This window comes from Lepidochelys kempii, chromosome 23 (assembly GCF_965140285.1).
Source record: "Lepidochelys kempii isolate rLepKem1 chromosome 23, rLepKem1.hap1, whole genome shotgun sequence".
Classification (NCBI taxonomy): Eukaryota; Metazoa; Chordata; order Testudines; family Cheloniidae; genus Lepidochelys; species Lepidochelys kempii.
The window spans coordinates 3734747-3754986 of NC_136402.1; the positions used below are offsets into that span (position 1 = coordinate 3734747).

The 20240-nt window shown below is 58.1% G+C and overlaps 1 protein-coding gene across 1 annotated transcript; it reads right to left on the bottom strand.

Moving 5' to 3' along the window:
• Window positions 1-3702: 3702 nt before the first annotated feature.
• Window positions 3703-8398, bottom strand: LOC140902006 (mRNA decay activator protein ZFP36L2-A). The gene is made up of 2 exons (XM_073321566.2): window positions 8235-8398; window positions 3703-5375 (listed from the first exon to the last, which is right to left on the bottom strand). Exons 1-2 carry the CDS (start codon window positions 8286-8288, stop codon window positions 4545-4547), a joined length of 885 nt encoding a protein of 294 aa, XP_073177667.1. The 5' UTR covers window positions 8289-8398; the 3' UTR covers window positions 3703-4544.
• Window positions 8399-20240: the final 11842 nt, after the last annotated feature.

A 20240-nucleotide genomic window follows, 5' to 3' on the forward strand; every position in this document is an offset into this window, starting at 1 on the left:
GCCCCGAGTATGGTCAAAAAGGCCAGCAGTCTGCTAGGCGCTATTAGGAAAGGGATAGAAAACAGGATAACGCCACTATATAAATTCCTGGTGCACCCACACCTTGACAACTGTGGCCAGTTCTGGTGAGTCCATCAAAAAAAAAAAAAAGACACAGTGGGACTGGAAAGAGGTAGAGAGAAGGGCAAACAAAGATGATTAAGGGTATGGAACAGCTTCTGTACAGGGAGAGACTACAAAGATCAGGGCTGTTCAGCTGGGAAGGGCACTGACTAAGGAGGGAAGATGATAGAGGTCTATAAAATAATGGTGTAGGGGGGAAAACAAAAGTGTTACTGTCACACTATACAAAAATCAGGGGTCACCTAAGAGGCAACAGCTTTAGTACAAACAAGAGGAAGTAATTTCCCCACACAATGCACAACTAACCTGTGGAACTCATTGCCACAGGATGTTATGATGGCCAAAAGTAGGACTGAGTTAAAAAAAACCCACCTCTCCCCCCACCACCACTGGATAAATTCCCAGAGGATAGGCCCATCAATAGCTATTCGCCAAGATGGTCAGGGACACAACCCCCCCCGCTCAGGGCAACTCTAAACCTCTGACTGCCAAAAGCCAGGAGCGGAAGACATGGGTGGGTCACGCCATAATTGTCTTGTCCTGTACACTCCCCCTGAACTCCTGGCAGAGACAGGATTTGGGCAAAACTGGTCTGACCCAGCAGGGCAGCTCTTATCTTTGTGGCCACGTTGCTGGTTGATCACAGAGCAACTTGATTCCAATGCTTCTGCTCTCCGGCAAGATTCCAGACCAAAACAAGGGGCGGGGCAGGGAAGCTGGTTACATCAGAAATAGCATCAGACAAGCTAGTGGCTAAAGGAGAAGGATCAATAATGTGCGTGTCAGAGACATTGCTTGGAAAGAAAACGGGACTGGCAGCCCTGCCCTAGCTTGTGGTGGGGATCAGTGGGGTAGAGATTGGGAGGTACCAGGGCACCGGACAGGTACCCAAGACAAAAAACACAGCACATTGGGTCTGTGACAGGGCAGTGGCCTCATCCTGTTACATCCACACTGGGGTTGCTGAACAGCCAGTTTTTAAATCAGGGGAAATTCTAGAACAGGGGAGGCTATCTGTCAAAGAAAACACTTCACCCCCTGTTTTGAAAACCTCCCCCACGGTAGAATTAAGTCCTTTAGTTGTCGGGGGTGGGGGGAGCAGAGACATGTGCCCCCAAGAAAGTTTACTGAAAGTGGAAAATTTCAGGGGAACCCCCCACCACAAACAAGTTGTTTTTGTTAAAAAGAGGGTTTTCAACATATGGCCACATCCTCACTGTAAACAACCCCTAGCACTTCAGAGCAGATCTGAAAGTGCTTTACAAAGGAGGGTAGCATCAGCATCTCCATTTGACAGGTGGGGAAACTGGGGCAAGCTGACGTGCCCGAGGATCGCCCAGCAGGGCCAGTGGGCATAACTAGGAGCACAGCCCAGGTCTTGGAAGTCCCAGGCCCGGTGCGCCAGACACTGACAGGGAGTTTCACCATCTTTACTTACATCTTTGCTCCGAGAGTGCCACAGGACCTGTTTAAGCTTCAGTGAAGTCAGTGGAACCTAGGAGTCAGGGATTTGCTGAACATCTGCCCTTGAAACACTGAACCAGCCAACACTCTTGCTTAAAGTTCAACATGGGCTTAGTGCCAGAAGCTTGAAGTTAAACACGTGCAAGATCAGGGCCTAGTTTAGTATTATTCTTCCTCCGTAAGTTGCTACCATGATACTAAACAGTCGCTAAAAAACAGAGCCGGCCTTCACCTTAAAGATTAAGCAGAGCACCAGATGCACAAAAAGAGACAGTTTTATTACAGTCAGGAAATAGATACAATCCATAAAAAAAAATAATCACCCATTATATTAATTTTATAGATCTATAAAAAAGCAGAGTGAAACCACTATAAATAAACAAGAAACCAATTTCACAATAAGTTAGATTCAGCATGGTTACAGTCAGATCCTTAAGGCAGGCGCTGGTCCTGAATTTCGGCGTGCAGGATAAACTAAAATAAGTTTATGCTCCTCTAAAAAGATTTGGTTCCCATATCAGAAATAGGATTTTTTAAAAGACAATAAATAGTTTAAAATATAATTTAAAAAAACAGACTAAGGCTTTTCAAACCTACATTTTTGAGGAAGGGCTGGTCGGGGGGGGGGGGGGGAGGAGGGAGAGAAGGGATATTGACTGGAATAACTCTTGCAGAATTACTCCCTATTTCCCTGCTCCATTTCAGAGCAAATTTTGTTCCACAACTATTGCTCTGCTTGGGAAGCCCATGAATTATTCCAGAATAGAGCATCCACACATGCAGAAATTCTGTCACTTTCCACCCCCCTCCTTAGATGCACAGGTCTGATCAGTTGCATGGAAAACAAGCTATTCCCACTGGAGCGGGATTCTCAAATCCACCCCCAAGGCATCTTTGAAAACTCTTTGCCTTAGATACTAGCCCAGCGACGCTAGCCTAGCAGAGGAAGCCTTCTACCTTTGAAAGATTAGTAGCTGTCTTCAAAATAACTGAAGAGGTTTAAACAGGGAAAGACACAGAGAGTAGCCAGCCAGCAGGAGGACGCTGCAGAGCTGAGGGGGGAGTGGGGGGAGGCCGTTGTTTTCTACCTATAGGGTGGGGCTGTGAAATTAAACCATATAGTCTAAACACTGCTCCATTCCCAGCCCAGTGAGGAGGGGCAGAGAATAGCAGATGGATCTGAAACATGAGGGGGTGGGGGAGGAAGAATAATAATTCAGGAGCCTATTTGGGTTTTTAGAATCTGACCCTAAAACAATTCAGCCCATAAGATCCGGCCAACTTTGCTGAAGGTCTCGGCTCCCAAACAAACAGGCAGGTTTGGCCTGTGAGCTTGGCTGTTTGCACAGCTTAGCTCAGAGCAGAGGATTTATGGGAAAAAGTCTGTCCCTTCCTTGGTTTAGAGCCTAGACAGGAACAGAGCGACCTGGAGAAATCTGGCCTGGGGTACAGACAGTGGGTATAGTGAACACCAGCCCTGCCTGCTTGCCAGACATGCCCCCGTCCTGGGTAATTTCCTGCCATCTTCCACCTGCAACTCTGCCTCCGCCCCCCTGAGGATCCAGACCACTAGGGAGGAGATGAGAGGGGCTGGGGGCAGGAATCTGGCAGGCCAGCCAAGTTGGGATGAACTTGGGAGGAGATCCCAGGAGGAGGAATCACTTGCCAAACGGACTCCCAACCTGGGATGCTTAACTTCCCCTTGCTGGAACCTAGCACCCCCTGCTGGTAAGATGAGAGCCAGCCTGCCGCCCCAGCCAGGCTGCATGGAGTTTGCGTGGCAAGTTTAAGTCACAGCAAGCCACACATGGTGGCAACCAACCCCTCCGAGATCAATAGCACTTGGGTGTTTAAGCCTGAGAAAAAGTAGCACCTAGTGGGCAGGCTCAGAGCCTGCCAGCTGCAACGGGAGGCTAGCAAGGCCACATGGCTTGTTCAGGACACCCGGAAGGCTCTCGGGTAGAGTCACGGATCATCTGTATAAAGCTACAACCGTCCTACCACCAGCAGCCTGCCCTGAGGGAGTGAGAAGCCTCTGCTCTAGGCCTGGGGAGACAGGAGGCTGGTCAGTTTCAGTTTCAGCACCTCGTCCGTTTCACTTCACATCCACCCTCCCGCACAGGCGGGGGCACCAGGGGCTCCTCAAAAGGGCTACCGATTCTCACCGGCTCTGCAGCTCACAGCAGCGTCCGGCTCTGGTGGAAATACCTACACCCGATGCAGAGCAGCAGAATCAGACCCAGACATACACACACAAAAAATCCCCTATCACAGGAACTTGCCTGTGTGTGTTAAAAAAAACACTTTCCTTTTTTTTGGTTTGTTTTGGAAGACACAAGGTCACGCATCCGAGTTTCCAGAAGCGGCCTCTGGGTCAGGAGATCTGAACTCAGAATCCACCCACGGACCCGGGCTGCAGAGATCAGGAGGTCTCGTGATGCCTCTGCCTCCCCAGCCCCCCAAGCAAGAATAGCCGAGGCTGTGTTCACCACTGAAAGGCTTTTCCTCCTTGCATGGTGGTTTACACCAGTGCAAGACTCCGACCCCATCCCATCCAGCAGCAGCATACACTGGTATAAGCAATGGTATGAGGCACATGGTGATAGGCGTGGGGGCGGGGGGAAGAGAAGCACCCCCTTCCCAGGCCTAGTTCTCCTCTGCCCTTCTGCAATACAGGGGGGGTCAGACTCCAATAGGAGAGGAATGAGCCCTGATTTATACCAGAAGTAGAAGATCTGGCCCATGGGTTACTGATCACATGATCCCAGAGGGGGGTTTTGCCCCTACACACTGAACCCTGGAACCGATTAACCCCTTCAGCTCTGATCCAATATTGTACCTCCTCCCCCACCCCCCCCAGGTCCCAGCCTCTCGGTGGAGAGGCAGCGATTTAAGCATTTGCCCCAGCAAAGGGCGGGGGGGGGCAGGGCCCGTGCTGGAGGTTCGCTGCACACAGGCTAGTCGGAGACGGACAGGCGACTGAAGATGGGGAGCCGGCGCCCGCCGGGCCCCAGTCCCGGCGACTCGGACCCGCTGCTGCCTCCCGAGTCCTCCTGATCCGAGAGGGAGTCGGAGGAAGGGCTCCTCTGCAGCAACAGCTGCCCGGGGAAGGCGAAGGCGTCGGGGGCAGCCGGGGTCCCCCTTGCTCCGTCCTGGCCCAGAGTGGTGGTGGCCGGAAAGGCCAAAGAGGGGGGATCCCCGGCGGGGTGGCGGCAGCCGCAGGGCCTGGGCGGCCGGAGGGGGACAGGCAGTGAGGCGGAGGGCGGGGGGGACAGGGAGGCGCTGCGGGAGAAGGAGGGGGGGCGCTGCTCCTCCGCGTTGTGGATGAAGTGGCAGCGGGAGCCGTAGGGGCAGAAGCCGGCCGTGTGGAACGTCCGGCACAGCTCCGTCTTGTACTTGGGGTGGCGGCTGAGGGTCCGCAGCTCCCCGGCCCCGTGGGCAAACTGGCACTTGGCCCCGTATTTGCAGGCCCCGCTCTCCTCGTAGGTGCGGCAGAGCTCCGTCTTGTAGCGGGCCGAGGCGGCCGCCCCCTCCCGGCAGCCCTCGATCACGCTGGCCGAGCGCTCCGCCCGGAACGGGAGACGCTGGAGACTGGTGTGGGGCAGCGCTGGGGCCCAGCCCCACTGGCCGTGGAGGGACCAGAGGGCACCCGAGGCACCCGCAGCCTCCTCCAGGGGCTCAGCGCTGCCGGACGGCGCCGCCGGGCAGGCGGAGAAGGTGCGCTGGTATCCCCCCAGGCATCTCGCCGTGGGGCCAGGCTCCTCCGCCACGTTCAGCCTCAGGAAGGCCTGTAAGGGCAGAAGGGGGGGGGGCGTCGGTTAGAGGAGGCAACGTAGCGAGGCTGGGGACGGCCAGCAGCAGAAACAGGCTGAGCTGAAGGGGAGAAACCCTGCCCCCCCCCCCCCGCCAGTAAAACAGAACAGACAGCCCCTGGCCGAGCCCCACATGTCAGGCCGACCACCCGGCTGCAAATAACGAAGCCAAGTCTCAAGCAGTGTCTGAGCATCAGCAGCCAGAACCCTGTTGATTGGGGCGGGGGAGGCAGAAGGCCCCCAAAGTGTGCCACCCACTAGTTTATGCTTCCTTGATGAGGTGCAAGTGGGGGCACTGTGAAGCAGGACAGCTGATCTAGTGGTTAGAGCACAGGCCTGGAAGCAGCATTAGGACACCTGGGTTCCATGTGCCCCCCCGCCTCCCCACCAGCACTGACTCACACAAGGCAAGCCGCTTCCCTCCCTCTCCATGCCTGTGTTTCCCCCCCCTTCACAGCAGGGATGTCTGGTAGCAAAGTGCTTTACAGACATTGGGGGGGCCACACAGGGCATGGGAGGAGGTGAGCATGCTGCCCTCTGCTGGATGGAAGCAGAACGGCGCAGCTGTGTGTCCTAGCCCCCCTAAGCTGCTGGCAGGGATTTCCAAGGGGTTTTGAAACCGGGGGGAGGGGGAGTGGGCGGGGAGAGGAGGAAATCTGGGTTCTTGCCCTGAAGCTGCTCTCAGCAGGCCCTGGGGTGTGGTAGGGAGCCAGCCACACAGAGACCTTAGCAGCCAAACAGTTTAGGGATCGGATCTGACAGCTCGATAAGCCACGGCCAGGGAGCCACACCAGGAGGTCGAGGCACACTTGCCCCAGCTGATTAAGCCCTGGGAGAGGGAGCTGAGCCACACGCCTCCGGCTCAGACATCTGCAGGGGCTCCGTCTGGACTGCCCGGCTCATGCAATTAGCCAATTACTCCGTCTGCGGCCTGCAGGACCGTACGGGGCTGGGAAGGATCACTGACTAGAGAGGTACCAAGGAGCTGCTCCCCTGTCCAGAGTGAGTGGGAAGCTTGGACATCATGGGGACGCCCCCCCGAGTGCTCCTAGCTAATGAAGTGTTAATGCGGGGCCACTGGTGACTGGAGTGGAGGGTGCCAGACTAGGACTCAGGACTCCTGGGTTCTATTCTCAGCTCTGCTGCCAGGATGACCTTGGGCAAGTCACCCCCCGGTGCCTCAGTTTCCCCATCCACACAGGATCTAAATTTTGGTTCAGATTTAGACCACCTTGGCAACTCCCACATTCCAGTAGGAGAGCACCCACCGCCGGAGATGTACTGGTGTAACAGACCTGAGACGGTGACCTTTTCAGGGGCCTTTAGCCGCTACCATATTCCACGTAATACAAGCAGATCCACCTTTTAGGGAGCACGCTAGGCAGCAGAGACAGGCACCAGGCCTTTTTTTTTGGGGGGGGGGGGCAGGGTGTACACAACCTGGCTTCTATCGGGGCTTCGTCCAGAGGGGAGGCCAGATGCTAGCTCACCGTTCCAGGCATGGCACCGATCGAAGTCAGTGGGTGTCGGCCCCATTTGCCCCCGAGCTGGGCTTAGTCCCGGGCCCCAGCAGGGAGCCGGTTTGAACAAAGGGGGCCCCACAGCTTCATCCAGTTCCCATGCTCCTGAACCACTTGTGCCGTGGTAGCGTGTCCTGGAGGAGAAAGCGGCTCCCACTTTCCCAGCTTCCCCATTTGAAACCTTGCAGCAAACACACGCCTGGCCCACGCCGCTGAAGTGCCTGGCTCTGTTCCAGAGCCTCTGGACGGGGCGCGATGGTCTCACACTGGGCGTTTAATAAAGCGCTCGGGTGTTTTATAGCCCCCCAGCAAATAAAGCAGAACCCCTGCTGCTACAAAACTCAACTGCTCGGAGCAGAGGGGCCCTTTTGTCCGGTTGGGTGTGGGGGGGAGGCGGTCTGCTGCAACTCAGAAGCTAGGGGAAAGCCAGAGAGACAGAAGGGGTGGGGTGGGGGTGAATCTCTGAAAGCCAGGGTCAGATGCCCAGCGGGTGTCCTATTTGAGGTGAGGCCCAGCTCACAGCCGCTGAGGGCCCAGCCTCCGGCAGGCAGATTGGGGAGGAAAAAGACCCCCCCCACACACACACCCCACCCCACCCCACCCCATCCCAGCTCAGAGCAGCTGCAAGGAGCCACAGGTAGGAGGGGTGCAGGGACAATCGGTATGGGGGGGATGCTGCGAGCCACTGAACCAAGCTGCAAACCCTGCACTGAAGGGTGTGTGGGTGGGTAGGTGGGGGGGGGGGAGAAGAACAGCACCCATCCAGCTGGAAATCATAGCTTTTCCTAGCTTGGAAGAGACCTCAGGAGGTACCTAGTCCAACCCCCTGCCCAACGCAGCCCCAAGTAAATCTCTCCTTGCGGCCTGGACACCTAGGTGCAAATCCTTCCTGGCTTTTTACAAAACTTTGCACCATTTCCCGCCCCTCTCGCTGGGGCCAATCCTCCCCCCCCCCCCCCCCGTGGAAAGAGCAGCTGCGAAGAGCAAGTCGCCTGCCAGGTCCCCCCCCTCCAGCCCGGCACAGGGCAGCCAGGAGCACATGGAGAACCAGGCCAGGCTGCAAGCCCGCAGAGACTTTATTTGCGGGGGGGGGGGGGGGGGGGGGGCGCGGACACGACTTTCTTGCTTCTGGATCTTCTGCAGCCCGGGGCTCTCACGGGGCCTGTCCTCCCCCAGCCCGGCCAGGCACCGGGGGGGGGGGGCGGGGGTAACAAAAGCCCATCGGAGCAGCATGGCGGGAAAACAGGAGGGAGGCGCAGAGAGTGACCTGCAAGTGGCAAATCCCTCCCCCCCCCCCCAGGTCTCCCCGCCCCACCTGGCACAGAGGATCGTCCAGCTCCACAAAGGGGGTCAGCAGATCGGAGGGCATCGTCTCCGCCCCGGCTCCTCCGGCTCTCGGCAGGGCTGCGCCGGGCCGGGCCAGCGTGGAGGGCTTTTAAAGAGCCAGCTTTTGCAGCCCCGCGCGGCCCTTTGGCCCCGCCCCCCGGGAAAGGGGCGGGGCGGATAGCGGGGTGGGCGGGGCTATGGCGAGCTGGGAGGGGGGAAGCGGGGGGGATTCGCGCAGCAGCATTCCCCAGCATGGCTGCAGCCACAAGGGGAGGCTGAGGCGAGAGGCCAGGACTCCTGGGTTCTCTCCCCAGCTCTGGGAGGGGAGCGGGATCTAGTGGTTAGAGCAGGGGAGGGCTGGGAGCCAGGACTCCTGGGTTCTCTCCCCACCTCTGGGAGGGGAGCGGGGTCTAGTGGTTAGAGCAGGAGGGTTGGGAGTCAGGACTCCTGGGTTCTCTCCCCAGCTCTGGGAGGGGAGCGGGGTCTAGTGGTTAGAGCAGGAGGGTTGGGAGTCAGGACTCCTGGGTTCTCTCCCCAGCTCTGGGAGGGGAGCGGGGTCTAGTGGTTAGAGCAGGAGGGTTGGGAGTCAGGACTCCTGGGTTGTCTCCCTGGAGCTGGAGTGTGACCCTTACCATGTCATTTCCCCACTCTGTGCCTCAGTTTCCCCACCTGTAAATGAGGTGGGTCCCTCTCTTTGTAAAGCGTTTCAGGCTTTTTGGGTGGGAAGCTGCTTGCAGCAAGCTGGCTGGCGTGTCTGTGAACCGTTGCCTTCTACCGGGTGGAACCAGAGCTGTGCTTCTGTGTGCCAGTCCCTCTATACTGCAGATGGAGATTCTCCTTCAGCCGGCACGATGGGGCTGCCTGGACTTGGGGATGGTGTGTTCTCACTCTGCTGTAGCCGGGAAAATTAACTACCCACATCCCCAGTAGAGAGGGGTAGCTGTGCGTTACCCCTCAAAAGCTCTTGGAGCTCTGTATGGGCCCAATATGTCATCCTGCTGGTGTAGATCAGTGTCTCTCCTTTGATGTCCATGCCATGCCGGCTTACCCCAGCTGGGGGTCTGGCCCGGTGACTCCAATGGAGCGACAGCTGATCGACACCAGCTGGGAATCTGGACCCCCTGGGTACATCTACACTGCAAGAGAACGCCCAGGGGTGGCCTGTGTCAGCTGGCGCGGGCCAAGGGGGGCTATAAAATTGCAGTGTCGACATTTTTTGGGGTGGAGCATGGGCTCGGACCCCAGGAAGGGGGTGGGTCCCAAAGCCTGGGCTCCATCCTGAGCCCGAATGCCTACACTGCAATTAAACAGCCCCGGAGCCCGAGTCAGTGGGCACTGGCCAGCGACTGGCATCTAATTGCAATGGAAAAATGCCAGACTCCAGTCTAGCTCTGCCAAGGGCCAGTAATTCAGGCTTTTTCACACCTTGGCAGCTCCTCCTTTCCTGGATCTCGGGCCTGATCCCCAGATCCCGGCGCAGTCATTTACACCAGGGCAAAGCGGGCACAAAACACTTCCGGGTCAAAGCCAGGCATATTTGGTGCCCACTTGCTAGCCATGCCAGCGACTGGATATGGGGCAAGGCAGGAGCAAATTGTATCCCACTGTGCCCCGGAGTCTGGGTGGCCCCCGTCGCTGTCATCTTTATCTTCTCTGTGTGGCAGAGCCATGCTATTACCCCCATTGCACCGCTGGGGGAAACTGAGGCACGGCGCTGCTAAGTGACTTGCTTCAGGACATGGAGAGAGTCTGTGGCAGAGCAGCTGATTGAACCTGGCTCTTCTAAGTCCCCAACTGGCACCCCAAACCCTGGACCATCCTGCCTCTCTGACGTTATAAAAGCGTGAACGGGGTTGAGCGTCCTGCATCAAGCCATTCCCAGCTGGGACACAGTTCTGGGGCTGTTGGGAGGGGAAAGCACACGCGTGTGCACATGCATACACTCCCCCCCAGACTCTTTCTCAAGAGCTAAAATACAGTTGATGATGCAAACCCCAGTGCCCTCTCCCCTGGCATCGGTGGGCAACGTCTCTAGGCAAAATAATTTATTACAACCCATCTATGCCACCGACCCCACATTCCCCCTCCACATAGCTTCTCCCCCCTCCATCCCCTTCCTTCCCTGCCGCTTCCCCTGCTGGCCAACCGCTGCCAGCTCGGGTATTCCTATCCCATGACTCCCTGGCACCCGCCGCTGTAGAATCGCTCAAGCAACGGTCACACACAGCACCCAGCCCTGCCCTGCCACGTCCCCGGTGCAGCTGCTGCTGCAGAGTTGGGAAGAAAGTCTTGAGAGGCAGCGTGGCCCAGTGGTTAGAGCAGGGCATTCTGGGAGTCAGGACTCCTGGGTTCCATCCCCAGCTCTGGAAGGGAAGTTGTGAGGGTCTAGGTGATCTCCTGCTCCAACCACTGGCCCCCACTCCCTTCCCAGAGCTGGGAATAGAACCCAGGAGTCCTGGCTCCCTTCCCAGCCTTGCTCTGACCTCTAGATCCACTCGCTTCCCAGAGCTGGGAATAGATCCCAGGAGTCCTGACCCACACTTACCCCGCAGCTTTAAGCTATTTGGCCCAACTTCCTTCCCAGATCCAGAAGGAGAACCCAGGAGATCTGATCCCAGCCCGCCTTGCTCTAACCACGGGGTATTTTACCCTCCGCTACCACCATTGACGTTCTTCATCCTTTTGTTGTGGGCTTGCCCACCCATAACCCTCCCCCGCTGGTGGTCCCCTGGGAGTGACTGTGAAGTAGACGCCCCTCTGGCTGGAGCCGGGGCAGAAGGGAGGGGGTGATACCAGACTGATGGGCCCATTGGTCTGGAGTTGGGGGTGCCAAGCTAGATGGACCCAGTGTCCCTGTCTCCCTTGCCCACCTAACCCAAGCCTCCTAGCTAGGGGTGACCCCCCCTCAAGACCCAGGGGTCTTGCACAGCCGCTGGGCTCCTGGGCACCCAGAAAGCTGTAGGGGCCAGGAGGAGCTCAGAGCCGGCCGAACGTAAACAGCATGTCATAGTCCCTCTATCTCTCCTGCTCGTCCCCCCGCGACCCGTTGGCCGCCAGCTGGGCTGAGCTGATAGTCACACATGCACCCAAATGGGCCGGAGGAACCAACCCAACCTCGGAGGGTGCGCAGTGAGAGCGTGGGGGGTGTATCCGCAGCTCAGTTTAGCTCAGGTCCAGTCTGGGGGCGCTTGGGGGGGGGGAGAGGAGTGCTGCGTTTTTACACCACTGGCGTGTGGTTGGTCTGTGGGCCGTGAGGTGCGCACCCCCAGCGCTTGGGATCCACACGCCCAGGCCCCTGAGCATGGTGGGATTTGCACACCAGTGCCCCAGTGCCAGGGTTTACACGCCCGGCGAGTGCAATGTGCTAAGGCTAGTCGCAGCGCTCTCAGCCACCAACTGCAGCGGGATTTGCACACTCCCAGGCCCCGAGCACAGTAGCGTTTGCACACTATGGCATTAGTGCCAGGGTTTGCCCACCCACAGTACAAGTGGATTTGCACACCAGGTCCCTAGGGCAGGATGTGTGTTCCCCGCCATGGAGCATAGTAGGATTTGCACACCAGCTCACTAGCACCAGGATTTGCACACCCACAGTGCAGATCAATTTTCACTCCAGGTCACTGGTGCCAGGATGTGCAGGCAGATTTGCACACCAGTTCTCCAGGGCAGGATTTTCACACCCACAGCGCAGGCAGATTTGCACAACTGGCCACTAGTGCCAGGATTTGCACACCCACAGCACAGACAGATTTGCACACCAGTTCTCAGGGCAGGATTTGCGCACCAACCGGCAGATTTGCACACCTGGCCACTAGTGCCAGGATTTGCACGCCCACCATGCAGGCAGGTCTGCACGCCAGGTCTCTGTTTGCAGGATTTGCATTCCCAGCCCTGGAGCATGGTAGGATTGGCACAGCGGGGCACAAGTGCCCAGGGGTACTGGAACAATGTGTATAGTGAGGGAGGGAGCTGAGAGCCATTGAACCAAACTGTAAACCCTGCAGATAATGGAAAGCACTTCAAGCCAGGGGTTGCGGCATCCCCCCTAATTCCAGCACCCATGCAAGTGCCAGGACTCACTCCCGGTCCTGGAGGCCACCGGGGGCCTTTTCCCCCGCACACGTCTCCAGCTGTTGGGCAGATGTGGCAGGGCCAGGCCAAGGCTCCAGGGCCGGTGGGTGCGCGGGATGGGGGACCCGCTCCCAGCCCCTCTGCCTCTGGCTCTGAGCCCGGCGAGCTGCAGAGCAGTTAGAGCCAGCCGTGCCCCTGCGCTTCCTGATTAGAGCAGAGGGCTTCCCGGCTCGACCGCAGAGCCCAACGGCTACAAGCCAACTGCTGCCTCCATGGCACCTGCACCGATAACCCTCCCGCCACCCCGTTTCCCCGGAGGGGGGATTCCGTGTCCTCCCTTCCCCCACCACTCATTCTCCTCCTTCCATCCTCCGCCTGCCCCCTCTCCCCCACATCCTCCGTCAGGATCAGGTTTAAACTAAACTGAATTAGGAGAGTCTACATGGGACTCAGGGCTCCGGGGTTCTGTTGGAGTGTGGGCGAGTGGATAAAAGAAAAAAAAAGGGGTGGGGGGAACGGGGCAGCTCTGAGCCAGGACTCCTGGGTTCTGTATCCAGCTCTGGGAGGGGTGTTGGGATCTAGTGGGTTAGAGTGGGGGCTGGGAGCCAGGACTCCTGGGTTCTATCCCTGCCTCTGGGAAGGGAGTGGGGTCTGGTGGGTTACAGCGGTGAAGCCGGGCTGGGAATCAGGACTCCTAGGTTCTGTTTCCAGGCCTGGTGGTGGCGGGGGCAGGGGTGGAAGCCAGGATGCCTGGGTTCCATCCCCAGCTCTGGGCTGCGAGCATGCCCTGTTCCCTTGTCTGGACTTGAGGAGCCCAGGGGACTGCAGCCAGGCAGTTTCCCTGCACCCGTCTCCAGCGGCTGGTCAGATGTTGCAAGGGCACACGCACCCCACACGTCTCCCGGGCGCTTCATTGGGGCCACATGGGCGGGGCTGATCTGGGATTCTCCCAGGTTTTGCCTTGGGGCTCTGAGCCAATCCCCCGGTGCCGTTCCCCCCACCCCCCATCCCTCTTCATCACCCCAGGCAACAGCAAAGGCTCCGAGTCCCTAGGGCCCCCTCCCAGCAGCACTGAAGGCATGTGCTGGCCTGGCTAATAGCCAACAGCTGGCCAGGAGCTCACCGCCACACATAGGCCCCGGCTCTTTTAAAGGGACGGCGCGCCTATTTCATCTCTTCCTCCACTACCGCTTCCAGCTACTCCCGGAGCGCAGGGCTTTCGCCTTCAGCCTCAGGGAGGGGAGTGGGGTCTAGTGGTTAGAGCAGGGCTTGAGAGCCAGGACTCCTGGGTTCTATTCCCAGGTGAAGCAGGGCAATGGGCTCTAGGGGGCTAGAGCAGGGGGTTCTGGGAGTCAGGTCTCCTGGGTTCTATTCCCAGCTCAGGGAGGGGAACCTTGCGGTGAGAGTAGAGGGGGTGGGTGGGAATCAGAACCTCTTCCCCTCTCACCTCCTGCAGACCTGCTTATGCTTGGGTGGGGGAGGGAGGATCAGCAGACCCCTCCGCCCGCCCCCCCCATACACAGTGGGGATCGATTACCCTCCCAGCTGGGGGTGAGATGGGGAGGGGGGCCTGCAGCCGGGCCCTGACTGGAAGGCTGGAGCTAGTGCGACCCCCCTCCTTTCCTACCAATCTTGTTTATTCCCACTGGCTGCAGCCGTGACCCTGGGGTCCCCTGGGCTCCGGGAGGGGCAACTTCCCCCACCCCGCTGTCCTGTCCCTCCCTCTGAAGTACCATCGCCCTGCCCATCGGATCCCGCAGTTACTGACTGCCAGGGCAGAGCGCCCCCTACTGAGCCAACCACCCCCTGCGCACAGCGCCCCCTAGTGCCACACTGGGGCCAGCCCTGACTGCCAGGGCAGAGCGCCCCCTACTGAGCCAACCACCCCCTGCGCACAGCGCCCCCTAGCGCCACACTGGGGCCAGCCCTGACTGCCAGGGCAGAGCGCCCCCTACTGAGCCAACCACCCCCTGCGCACAGCGCCCCCTAGTGCCGCACTGGGGCCAGCCCTGACTGCCAGGGCAGAGCGCCCCCTACTGAGCCAACCACCCCCTGCGCACAGCGCCCCCTAGTGCCACACTGGGGCCAGCCCTGACTGCCAGGGCAGAGCGCCCCCTACTGAGCCAACCACCCCCTGCGCACAGCGCCCCCTAGCGCCACACTGGGGCCAGCCCTGACTGCCAGGGCAGAGCGCCCCCTACTGAGCCAACCACCCCCTGCGCACAGCGCCCCCTAGTGCCGCACTGGGGCCAGCCCTGACTGCCAGGGCAGAGCGCCCCCTACTGAGCCAACCACCCCCTGCGCACAGCGCCCCCTAGTGCCGCACTGAGTCAATGGAGCCGGCACTGACTACAGGTCAGACTAGCCCAGGCGAGGGGACAGCACAGGGATCCCGGGCCCGGCCCGAGCGTGCTGCCCTGTAATGCACCTGTAACGCCCCGGACCCCTGGATTCGTACCCTCTGCAGCCGGAGCTAGGCGACCCAGCTGTGTCAGGCGGGCGCGCTCATTCGCCACCCGCCACTAGAGGGCGACAGAAGCGCCACGTGGCACTGCGGGGCGTGGGACACACAGGAAACGCCCACCGGTGAACGCACTGGGAGGACACAGCCATTGGCAGCCCCACACCCTGCCTCTCGGCCCAGGGGGAGAACTGGCTGGACAGCGGATTTGTCCAGCCTGCCAAAAAAATCGAAGGCGGGGGGGAGGGATTCATCTCAAATTCGGACAAAAAGCCAACGTTTGGTCACTGGGGGGGAGGGGGGAGTTTCTTCATCATCATCATGGCAAAGGTTTTAGCCTCCTTGTGGCTTACGTGTCACCTGGGTCTCACACACACACACACACACACACAGCTGATCTCCTGCTGAAACACACACACACACTCACACACACACAACTGATCTCCTGCTGAAACACACACACACACTCACACACACACACACAACTGATCTCCTGCTGAAACTCACACACATACACAACTGATCTCCTGCTGAAACACACACACACACACACACACACACACAACTGATCTCCTGCTGAAACACACACACACACACACACACAACTGATCTCCTGCTGAAACACACACACACACTCACACACACACACAATTGATCTCCTGCTGAAACACACACACACACTCACACACACGCACAACTGATCTCCTGCTGAAACACACACACACACTCACACACACACAACTGATCTCCTGCTGAAACACACACACACACTCACACACACACACACACACACAACTGATCTCCTGCTGAAACACACACACACACAGCTGATCTGCTGACACACACACTCACCCCGGTGAGCCCCCTCCTGGTTTTGGTTCCAGCCAATCGAAACCATTTCAAATTTGTCCTTTTTTTTTTTTTTTACAATCTGAAATCAAGGCAATTAAAAAAAAAAAATCCAAGCGGGAGTTCTGGCCATTGACAAAATGGGTTTGAATCGTTCCCCCTCCCCCCTCCAAAAAGCCCCCAAATGCCATCGAACTTGAGACAACTTTGCCCCCCCAAATTAACAGAAAACTGCCGGGGCATCAGATGCTACAGCACAAAGGGGGGGGCAGTTGCCCCCCTCACCCGACTTTGGTTTGCCCTTCCAGACTTTTCATAGCTTCATAGGCCCCTAAATGCCTCCCCTTCCCCGCCCCCCGAGACGGGTATAATACAATAATCCCAGACCAGGCTTTAGATCCTGACACAACTTTGCCCCCCCCCTCCAATTTCCCTCCCCCTGAATTTTTCTGAAATGACTCTCCGGGAAAACAGTGGACAAAACTGTTCTGACCTTCCCTGCTTGGGAGTTGCCCAGCGGGCATGCCCCCAGCTCCTCTGCTTCTGGGGGGGCCAGCCGGGGGCAGGGGGGCGAATAAAGCCGAAGCGGCAGAAGACAGACTCAGATACCCCCGTGGACGGAGGCAGGGAGGGGCCTGGAGATGGGATTTCTGCCGGCCCCCCGCCGAGACGGAACATCTGTCCGGGGCTCAAAGGGGAGGCTGCCTGGTTTGAAAGGGGCTTTGTCTGCTTGTCCTGCTTGCGACTGGTGTGAACGACTTTGGGGTGTGGGCAACGGAGGAGCAAACCCTGGGGGTTCTCTTGGCCCTGGGGCAAGCCACTTTGCATTAATGACTTGGGGGGGGACTGGTTACCAGAGTGGGGGGGGGCAAGTTTCCAAATCAGACCCCCTTTAAAGGGACCCCCCAAGTCACTGCAGTTAGCTCCAGTTATCTACAGTTAAGTTACCCCAGTGCAAATGAGAGCTGCCCCCTGCTGGAGGCCTGGAGTGTGTGCGCATGTCTGGCCCTGCTGGAGGAGTTATGACCTGGGGTTGGGGGTGTGTGTCGGGGGGGTGTCCTCCTGGAGACCTTCTGTCTCTGTCCACCCCTGCTGGAGGCGGGCGTGGGGATGGGTGTGGGGGTATGGAGGGGGGTGGGGCGGTGCACTTGCACGCTGCCCCCTGCTGGAAGGATGGAGACCCACTCTGCGTGTGTTACCACAATACACATGAGTCTAACAACCTGCCACGCCTGTCCCCTGCGGCTCTGATCTGCCTGTTCCCTCCAAATCCAGAGGGGCTGCCCCGGGCTCTGGAAGGGGAATGACATCTGGGAGTTAGAGCCAGGCGGGCCGGGAGTCAGGACTCCTGGGTTCTCTCGCCGCTGCCCAGCCTGGCCACCACAGCAGCCCCGCGCACAAGGAGGGCCCTGATTTCGGTTGGGGTCTGTGTAGCGCCCGGCATAAGGTGGGCCATGATCTCAGTTAGGGTCTGCACAACAGGGGCCCTGCTTTTGATCCATCTCTGTGCAGTGCCTGACACAACAAGGACCTGATCTCGGTCCGGGGCTGTAGGTATAATTACGATACCGCTTCTTGGGAGAGGGATAGCTCAGTGGTTTGAGCATTAGCCTGCTAAACCCAGGGTTGTGAGTTCAATACTTGAAGGGGCCATTTAGGGATCTGGGCCAAAAACTGGGGCTTGGTCTTGCTTTGACCAGGGGGTTGGACTAGATGATCTCCTGAGGTCCCTTCCAAGCCTGATATTCTATGATACTTGACTGTCTCTAGCATCACTGTCCCACCACTTGGGCCAGCAGTCGTGACTTTCCTACGACAAATGGAATTTCAGGCTCCTGCGTGGACTTTCCCAGCTTTGACGACTCTGGAATAAAAAAATCTTATAGGTAATGTTTTTCCCTTTCCACTTCAGGCCCCCTCTTAAAGGGATGGAGAAAATGCAGCAGGGAGGAATCTCTCCTCCAGGAGTAAGGATTTACATATGAAGCACATGGGGAGGGAGGAACCCTTAGAACAGCAGGGGAGGGGGTTTGTGACTATGAATGCCCCCCCCATCCCCCTAAAATCCAGGCCTGCCAACCTCTTTCCGGATAAAGCCATGTCCCCTGCAGCCCCAGCCTTCTTCCCAGCTAATGTGGCGGAAAGTGTCTTTGAAGGGAAGGTTTCCCACTCCCTGGGTTTTATTTCGTAGGCAGAAGAGGCCGTAATTTTAAAGTGGCGGGGATTTGGGCTTTACAAAAGGGCTGGGGGGGACGGGGTCTTGCTCAGCAGATCGCACTGAAACACCGACAAAGACAGGGGTGGCTTTTCTGGGAGCCCTTCTGGGAGCAGCTGCTGCTCTGAGCCCCGAGGATCCGGCTTCCCAGGAGAGGGGCTGCAGGTGGGAAACGCACCAGTTCCCCGTCCCCAGTGCTGTATGTTGCTGATCAATGGGCTGCTATTGGGGGTCTGGCCTTGCTTCCTCCGTTTCTCCCCCCCTCACACCCACCCCGCCAGAGTTTCAGGACATCAGCAAAACACATGGGGGCCGGATCGTCAGCTGATGTAGACTGACGCTGCTCCGCTGACGGGCGGATGAGGGGCTCTGAGCCGGGACTCTACAGACCTAGCTTCTCTTCCCGGCTCTTCCACTGGCCTGCTGGGTGACAAGTCGTGTCACCGCTTGGTGCCTCAGTTTCCCCTCCCCTCCTCTTTCGATTGGAAGCTCTCCAGGGGCAGAGACTGTCTCTCGCTCTGTGGCTGTGCAGTGCAAGCCTCCCCCTCCCCCGGTACAATGGGACCTGGATATCCACTGGGGCTTCTAGGTGCTACTGTAATATACCTAAGAAATAACACTAATAAGTTAAATGGAACAACTTTGATTTATCCAGCTGGGGATCTGGCCCACTGAATCCAAAGGAGCGAGGCCGTTTCACACTGGCCGGGGATCTGGCTGGCACAGTCGTCCGGTTTAGCTAAGGGAAGACAGCGGCCTGTCTCGGACGAACCCTAGCCCCAGTCTTAGCCCGGCTGGTCCTTCCGGGCCCTCACGTCTCGCCGCGTCCCTTTAGCGGGCGTCTGTATGGCGAAACTGTGCTGCTGAACTGCGCCAGCCTATTGCTGGTTGGTACGCTGCTGCCCTCTGCTGGATGGAACTGGGACTGCTGTCTGTGGGTCACAGGCCCCTACCCTGCCCGCAGCTGCTGGGCGAGTCGCCGGTTGCTGGAGGGGGGGCCTGGGGAACAGGAGGGTTTTGGGGTCTAGCCCTGAGGCTGCCAGGCTGGGCAGCAGCATGCGGTATGGAGACACTTGGGGTGTTTGGGAGACGGGGTCTGGGCTACTGGGCAAACGTCCGCTCCGGCCACAAGGAAGGTAAAAGATACAGAGAGCCCCAGAGGTACACGCAGCAAGACACCCAAAGAGAGACTCACACGAAGCCCTACAGCCACCCAGATCGACACACAACCGGACACACACCCACACAGAGACACTGCCACAAAGCCACACACACTTCCAGCTAAACAGACAGACAGACACACACAGAGATATACAAACAAGGGCACAACGAGAGTGACACAAAACCACACACACACACACAGCTAAACAGACCCTTACAAACAGAAACACAAGGACACAAAGAGAGAGAGAGAGACACACACACACACACAACACAAACACAAGGACACACAGACAAATATGCATACACAAACACAAACATGACACAGAGAGAGAGACACACACAGAAAAACAGACACACACGCACAATCCGAGAGGCAAATCAATTCTGGCTGCGTTTCGGGAAGAGACGCTTGAGTCAAACCCCAGTTATTGGGCCCCTGACAGGGGAAAGTGGGGGGAACTGAAAAGGTCCCACTCTATAAAGGAGGCCGATTAGATGTTGTAATGGTCCCTTCTTGTCTTAAATGCAATGATTCCCGACAGAGCATAGCGCTGTCCCTATTGCAGCTTACCCTCCCTGCTGATCATGATAATCCTCTCTAGCTTTTATCGCTGCTAGATCTCAAAGCTCTTTACAGAGGAGTGCCATTAATCCTGTTTTACAGATGGGGAAACTGAGGCAGGGAGCCTTGCCTGAGCAAACTGGGACTAGAACCCTGGCCAGCGCTCCACCCAGTAGGCCACGCTGCTCACGCATTTAGCTCCACAGCCGGTTGCTGGGCTTCTGTCCCTGCACAGGCTGTCATTATCTGGCTCTGCCGGAGCGGGAGTCCCCTGTGCCCTAAAAGCGGGTTGCTCCCCTTACGCCAGGGCCGCTGTTTTGGTCCCTGCGAAGCCGGGGTGTGTGCGCCAACTCGCTGCAAAGGTGTAGCACCTGTGTTTGGGGAGCCCCGGTCCAGATCTGGAGACACCACATTGCACTGGGGAGGGGGCTGAGCTGCCCGGTCTCTGAATGGGGTGTGGGGAGAGATCAGGTCTATGGAGGGGGGCACGGTGGAGAGCCCTGTTCTCCACACAGCTGCGGGGGAAGCTTTCATGGACAAGCTCAGCTGGGCATCCACTGGTGACAGCAGGGGGCTGGGAAATCAGGACTCCTGGGTTCCATTCCTGGCTCAGCAACGGCCTGAATCTCCCTGTGCCTCAGTCTCCCCACCTGTAGAATGGGGTCAATAATTC

Excerpts from the sequence above, each read along its gene's own strand:
- LOC140902006 (XM_073321566.2), bottom strand. The coding sequence starts at position 8,288 with ATGCCCTCCGATCTGCTGACCCCCTTTGTGGAGCTGGACGATCCTCTG. Across the intron at positions 5,376-8,234 it reads TGGACGATCCTCTGTGCCAG|GCCTTCCTGAGGCTGAACGT; the intron begins GTGGGGCGGGGA and ends CTGCCCTTACAG.